The sequence below is a fragment of the Anopheles cruzii genome, unplaced genomic scaffold (genome assembly GCF_943734635.1).
Source record: "Anopheles cruzii unplaced genomic scaffold, idAnoCruzAS_RS32_06 scaffold00251_ctg1, whole genome shotgun sequence".
NCBI lineage: Eukaryota > Metazoa > Arthropoda > Insecta > Diptera > Culicidae > Anopheles > Anopheles cruzii.
The window spans coordinates 19,577-26,936 of record NW_026453899.1 but is presented as its reverse complement, the minus strand read 5'-3'; the positions used below and the strand labels follow the sequence as shown (position 1 = coordinate 26,936).

The following is a 7,360-nucleotide window of genomic DNA, read 5'->3' as shown; positions in this document are numbered from 1 at the left end:
ACGAATGGCGAGCGCCAGTGGCTGTGACAGGGATGTACGTTACTCCGTTTGAATTTCTGCTTAGTGGCATGCTGCCGGTGTTCCTTGGTCCGGCAATTACGAGATGTCGTCTGTTCACAACCGTCCTGTGGGTAACGTTCGTTATGTGGGATACCATCGGAGATCACTCCGGTTACCACCTACCATTTTTGAGTAGCTCTGAGGCTCACGACTATCATCACCAAAAGTAAGTAGCTTGAGTATTTGTTATTAAACATGTTACTTTTGAAGCACGCTTTATGGTACGTTATGAAAAATCACGAACATCTCACCTCATAAACGATTTTCCCATTTTATCTTTACAGTTTCAACCAGTGCTACGGAAATTTTGGATTGTACGATCATCTCCATGGTACCAACGACGAGTTTCGGAAAAGAAAACAATACCAAAGAGACCATCGAATTTTCAGCTTCAAATCTGCCAGGGAGCTTGTACCGGACAAATAGTGTAAGTGCGAAACTCGGTTAGTGATTTAACATTTTAGTAAACGTTATCTTAAGGCAACCATTATCATTCTTGTAATAGTGCATGATTATTAAGCCTTTTTTGTGTCATGCCTACCTCATGGCTTTTTTTTTTAATTATGACAGCTGTGATGTTACGCGACGTTTGTAGTACACACCATGATTGCCCGTCGCAGGATCGCCTACTTTTCATGCGAACCTTTCACGTTGCATACCGAATCGCAGAGATCAAGGGTTCCTTAGATCAAAGCGCTTCAAATGTATCAAAATCGCTTCACAAACTTTGTCAATATCAAAAACCTTATTGGCCTCATAAAACAACACTTTTATAAGGCCACAACAACAACCTCCTTAGATTCGTAAGTCTCAACTGTATAGCTTTAAGCAACCAGGTCTAATACATATATAAATTATTATTATTGTTATCTATATATATGAAAACGAAGTTCTGTCTGTGTGTCCCTTATAGACTCCGAAACTACTGGACCGATTGACTCGAAATTTGGTATACAGGTGAACGGTTAGAATGGTTAGAACGAAAAAAAATTGAAGAATCTGATCATTGGTTAGTAATTCGTAAATGATTGGTAAGGGGCAATTACACATGTTATTGGATTCTTTCGCTTAGGACGCTCGGAATGAAATCAATATTCGGGCGCGTTTTATATAAGGCGTTTTTTTCGTTATTTCGATGAACGGGTTAACAATCAGCGTAAATCAGAATTAAAGGGTTAAAGAGTTCCGTGTCTTACCGCGGACGCGTTCGAATCCAAAAAAGGACGTTCGTTTATACCGAGACGACCGATTCCTGGCGCCTAGGCCGATCGGGCAAAGGACATTCATCCGATCGGCCCAGATGAGAGGCCGCGAGAGAAGAAGCGAGATCGCTCTCCGGCGCAGGTGCAGAGTTGGTGGAGCGGGCTCTGGTGGCCGATAGCGCAATCGTACCGACAGTTAAGCGTGCGGCGAACTCGTCGCCCGCTTATCGAACACATGTTTTCCAACATATCTAAAGCACTAAATCTCTCCTTTATCTTCGATGTGTAAAACGACTAAACGGTAATGAATTTTAAACTATGGAATGTGTGCACCGAACCGTGTACGGCAGGTGGAAAATCACTGAAGCTTACAGTCTGGATATGTTAAAAGCGTCATTATACGCTCTCACGTATTACCATTCTAAGAGACGAATGTTACAGCTCAAAGTCTCTATAATACAAAAGAAAAAAAAAGTATTACAATTAAAACACACCGTCGGCGTCTTGGTGGATAAGCTGTGAGCCCACTTGTCATGTCAAAGTTACTTCGAATAAGCGAAACTTCAAAATTAGCGTTACTTCAAAGCGAATAAAGTTTTTAAATAAGTTTTATCGATGAACGTTTTTTCTCTTAGCCGACTGATTCAAACTAGTCGGTGCGTCTTCATATCACTTCATATCACTTCATACCACTTCATGTTCATATGGTATAACACAGATGCCAAAGTTGTTACAAGCTGGGGTGAAATTACTCGATTTCCAACAGTTTTCGCCCAGTCGTTCGCCCTGCTCGTCAACCAGTGTGAAAGGTCCTAAGACGTAACGCTCCACTCGTTAAGTTATGCAGGTAATGTGTTTAGGCCTTCAATGTAATGAATTTTAAACTATGGAATGCGTGCAAAGAACCGTATACGGCAGGTGGAAAATCACTGAAGCTTACGGTCTTGATATGCCAACCGCGTAATGAAACATTAGAGCGACAATTAAAACACACTGGTGGCGTCTTGGTGGATAAGCCCGTGAGCCCACTTCTCATGTCAAAGTTACTTCGAATAAGCGAAACATCAACCTTAGCGATACCTCAAGGCGAATAAACATCGGAGTCATCAACACCGCAATAAAGCGGAACGCCCATAGCAAAGGCCACCGCAGCAACGAAAAGCACAGCATTGCCCTCATTGTTCCGCAACATATCCAAAGAAAAGGAAGCGAAAGCTTCACAGCCGCACTGGCGAAAAGCCCTATAAATGCAAAATCTGTGAAAGATTTTTTTTCACAAACTGGGGTTTGAATAAAATTAGAAATTTTGAAAGAACCAAAAGAAACTTTTTCTCGTCAAGAGACGTCAAAAACGGAAAACTTTTGCCTAACTTTTGAATTTATCTTAAATTTATCAATTGTCTTAAAGCATTATTTGCAGATTTTTGTTTTATCATGTGCTCATGATCACGATGCTGCACGAAAGCACGACGGTGCATGCTGCATGGATTTGAAGCACGAAAGAAGGATGTAACTAGGAAGCACCGGCATAGGAAGTAGTGTAGTGTGGAGCCTTTAGAGTGGAATTAAACGATGTAATCCATCGCACGTAGGGATACTGCTGCTGGGAGCACTAAAGAGAAAATAGAAACCCTTTAAGCAGTTTTCACTTTTGCCTGTACGCTGCGTTTTTCGTGCAGTTTGCGTTTGGGCGGGCTAACCAGTGCTTAAAAACGATTGAAAAACCATCGAAAGGGCACATTAGGAAGTCATTCGCCTTCCATTCCGTACGCAATCGGTTGATTTATGAAATATTAAACATGAAATAATATTTTCGAAGCATCATGTAACAGTCAGCGAGTTTTAAGTAATGAAATGCATAATGTTTTCTGAGAAAATGATAACAGTCGAGTAAACAATGAATAGTTCGCACAAGCAAACAAAACTTAATTATATTTTTAGCTCACTTTGTCAAAATGTCAGCACATCTAAGGTAACAATCAATTTAAAAGTTTAGTAGCTAACGCAATAGAGTCTGAAAACGATTGCTTCCGTAAGTTGCTAAACTCCAATCAAGTTTGTCATTTTTAATGAAGTATAGCTAAATAAAAGCTTTCTTTATTTTTATTCTTACTAATTTTTAAAACGAAAACACGTTAATTCAACATCATCTTCTATTCTTCAGTCTTTGCCTGACACTCGATGCGAACGGTCTTATTTTTGGCCTGTCGGCTCTGTGCCGGTGCAACGAGTTCAACGGTGCCGGCAGCGCATAGCGCAAGAAGTGAAAAAGTGAAAAAGTGAAAAATTACATTTTCTGGCGTTTAAAGTGAAGAACGCGCAGAATATAGAAACTGTTAAGTGTCGGTAAGTATAGAACGCGCAGAAAATAGGAACTTTTTAAATGTTCGTAAATATAGAATGTGCAGAAAATAATAACATTTAAGAGTTGGAAAATGAAAAATACGCACAAAATAGAAGCATTCCAAGTATTAGAAAATGAAAGAATGCAGAGGACAGGAACTTTTAAGTTTCTGAGAAAGGGAACAGTGAGAAGAAAGTGCCTTATTTTCACACTCCTAAATAACGAAAAGTGGCGTCAAAGCCCAAGATCCCAAGAGCGCGAGAGTGTGTGTAAATTTTACAAAATCTATGTGTAAATTTTCTTCACAAACTGTGAAACCCCGCGTGTGAGAAAGACCCGCGGCAAACCGCTACAAGTTAGAGCAGTGGTCTCAAACTCGCGGCCCGCGGAGTATATAATGACGTTATGCCAGTCAGGATAGTCAACAATAAATCACAAAAAAATACTTCTTGTCGGTTCAGCTGCCGGCACAGAAGTGACCGATACGATTTGTTTCAAATCCAAACCAAATCAGGGTGCGTAAAATTTAATGAAAAAACATTTTCTTTATGTGATGCGGCCCTCTGACTAGCTGTTGCTTTCCACTGCGGCCCGTTGACTAGCTGTTACTTTCCAATGCGGCGCACATGCTAATATGAGTTTGAGACCAATGCTATAAATGCAAAATCTGTGTGTAAATTTTCTTCACAAACTGGGTTTTGAATCAAATTAGAACTCTTGAAAATTCTTCTTCTTCTTCTTTGGCGCTTCAACCGCTGCGCGGTCTTGGCCTGCACCAGCGACAATGTTAATCTCTGATGCTCTTCTCTATAACGGATCGTTTTTACGGACAGCTGTGTTAGCCCCGCTCCAACCCTCGTGTTACGTCGTATTATTATTAGTATTCGTAGTATTATTATTTGGCCTTCCGTCTTACGACATGGCCTGACTAACAAAACCTCTCCAGTTGGCTCGGTTCCTGGTCGCCGCGCCAGATCTGGTCCACCTGGTCAAACCACCTTGCTCGTTGGGCCCCTGGTCGTCTTTGCCCTACCGGGTTTGAGGCGAACACCATCTTCGCAGGGGCGCAGTAGTCGGGCATTCTTGCAACATGCCCTGCCGAACGTATCCGTCCGGCTTTAACCACCTTCTGGATACTGGGTTCGCCGTAGAGTTGCGCGAGCTCGTGGTTCATCCTTCATCCATCCCTGTTACTCAAAATATGATTGAACGATCTTGGAACGCATTGCTCGATTTTATCGGTGGGTTTTATTTGTGCATATACAGTACACTTAACATGCTTCATGCTGAAGCGGGTTTACAAGTGTTAGTAGATCGTAGTAGATCGAAATAGATCGGAAACATAAACCTTGTAAGATGAAGCATTATGGTGATGCATTGTTTTACGTATTTCTTTTCTCGTCTCCAAATGGAATGGAAACACAGTCTTAAGTCACCGTTTCCGTTGCAGTTATTGGCAAATGAAAAAAAAACATTATCAGAGAGAGAGACTCAAAATTTGCCTATTTCGGCAACAGTTAGCATTCCGCTAATGGCAATATGCAAAGCCTTAGTCGAGTCCCCCGATCGTTTTTATTATTACACAATAAACCCGTTTCTGGCTCGAATTTTGGTAGTGTAAAATTGATTTGTTCCTTTCCTACACGTAACATGGTTGGTTTTAGGGGAGGCAGGAAAGCAATTCAAAAGCAAGGGAGCCATTTTCATGGGAGAAAAAGTCTTTCTTCCTCCCATCCGTCCAAAATGTTTAGAAGCAACTGGTTTTCTTTCCTGCCGATTCTCTCAAAATAGTGATGCAGATGACGGAATGTTTTGAGTCGCTTGCCAGACATCGTCGAAACAACAGTTTCAGTTCGTGGAATCCTATCTTGTTGATATAGCTTAACTCGCTTGTGACGATGGTAGAGCACTAAAACTGCATAAAAGAAAATTTTAAACAAACTTACGACCGATCGGCTGTGAGACGAATTATTGTGCGCAGTGAAAATGGATTATGTTTGGTTAAATTATACGACAATGAATACGACAACAAAATTGCACGCGGCCGCTACTGTAGATCATGAAACGAGTGTTAAACAAAATATTATTGAACGATCTTGGAACGCATTGCTCGATCTTATCGGTGGGTTTTGTTTGTGAATATTCAGTACGCTTAACATGCTTCATGAGGGTTTGCAAGTGTTAATAGATCGTAGTGTTTTGATTGATCGTGTTTTAAAACATAAACCTTGTGAGATGAAGCATTATGATGATGCATTGTTTTACGTATTTCTTTTCTCGTCTCCAAATGTTCCATTCCATTCCATTCCACACAGTTTTAAGTCACCGTTTCCGTTGCAGTTATTGATTCATTTGTAAGGAGTAGTAAAGTTTTGTCGTTCAAATTTTCAATTTTCCACACCGTCAAACGGATCGGTGTAAAAGCTCAAATGCATTTTCTTCTGCGCAAGCACGGTTCAAGACCAGGAAAAATGGAAAACTACGCTTGTCGTTCGAAAGCACCCTGACGGAAACCTCGATTGAAATGTTTCTTGTGACACCATTCGAAGCGTTTCATCTTGAAACGTTGTGACATGAAAACTGGTGCTTAACGAACTTGTTAACATGAAGATGATCCCCATTGAACTTTTTACTATTTACATACTTAAATCTCTCGTGGATAGAATCAATCGAACACATTGTGATAAATACTGATACTTTTAGCATCATAGTCGCTTCACTTCGAAGCGTTTAAGGCCTGCGGCGTTTGCTTTTGAATTCGACCACGTTTTCGATAAGCATCAATAAAAACGTTTTATATATGTTTGATTGACCGAATGAACACCCAACCGGCTACCACCGGAACAATAGTTGAAATCGTAGACCAGTCTTTTACCAGAGCTCTGGCCAGACAGGTGTTCAATCACAGCAAAATTTTGCTGTGCGTTGATAAGATATAGTAAAACAATTTCTGCAAATTCACAGAACCAGTGAATGTTTGTGAAGAAATGGATCACGCATTGGCAGATAAAGCGACAGTGAATCTAACGATAGAATCATGTGCGGAGCAGATCGTAGACTACGAAACAAATACTTGGCAAAACTTTGCTGAACGATCATGGAATACTTTGTTGGATGTGACCGGTGCGGTTGATTTGTTATTTTTATTTCAGTATCTTGTTGTATAAACAAGTTTCAGTTTTTAACATAATGTGCAACAGTACATTTGAGAATACTTAGGGTTTAGCGTGGAGATTAATTGTGTCACACACTCCGTTCAAAAATCATTCCATGTGTTTGTCTCTACTATCACTTATCAGGCGATGATCCAGACATGCTGTACGTTTGGTACTTATCCATTTACACCTACGGACTGTTCTGGACCTTGGGAGGACTTTTCTTAACGATGGACCTCACGAACCGGCCCAAGTTCATGCGCAAGTACAAAACGCAACCAGGGACTCACGAACCGTTAGAATGGGAACGCTTCAAGCAGCTCGTCAAAACGGTCGTCTTCAACCAGATCCTTCTAGGCTTCCCAGTTACGTACGCCGCGTATCACGGTAGCAAAATGTTCATTACCATGCCGGATGTTCGCGTTGTGCCGTCGTTGGTTGAGTTTTTGCGCGATATGATCATCTGCATTCTGGCGTGGGAAACATCAGCCTACTATTCCCACCGGATGTTCCATAGTCGCCGCTTTTATCAGCGATTCCACAAACTGCACCACGAATGGCGAGCGCCAGTGGCTGTGACAGGGATGTACGTTACTCCG

At 41.2% G+C, this 7,360-nt stretch overlaps 1 protein-coding gene across 1 annotated transcript in view; it reads left to right on the top strand.

Annotated features, from left to right (window-relative positions):
* The first annotated feature begins 32 nt into the window (after positions 1-32).
* The window catches only part of LOC128275996 (fatty acid hydroxylase domain-containing protein 2-like), a 10,077-nt gene continuing 2,749 nt past the window's right edge, over positions 33-7,360 (top strand). Inside the window, exons 1-3 of the mRNA XM_053014464.1 lie at positions 33-226; positions 345-391; positions 6,906-7,148. Of these exons, the coding sequence (XP_052870424.1) occupies positions 33-226; positions 345-391; positions 6,906-7,148 (484 nt within the window). The remainder of the gene's footprint in view (positions 227-344; positions 392-6,905; positions 7,149-7,360) is intronic.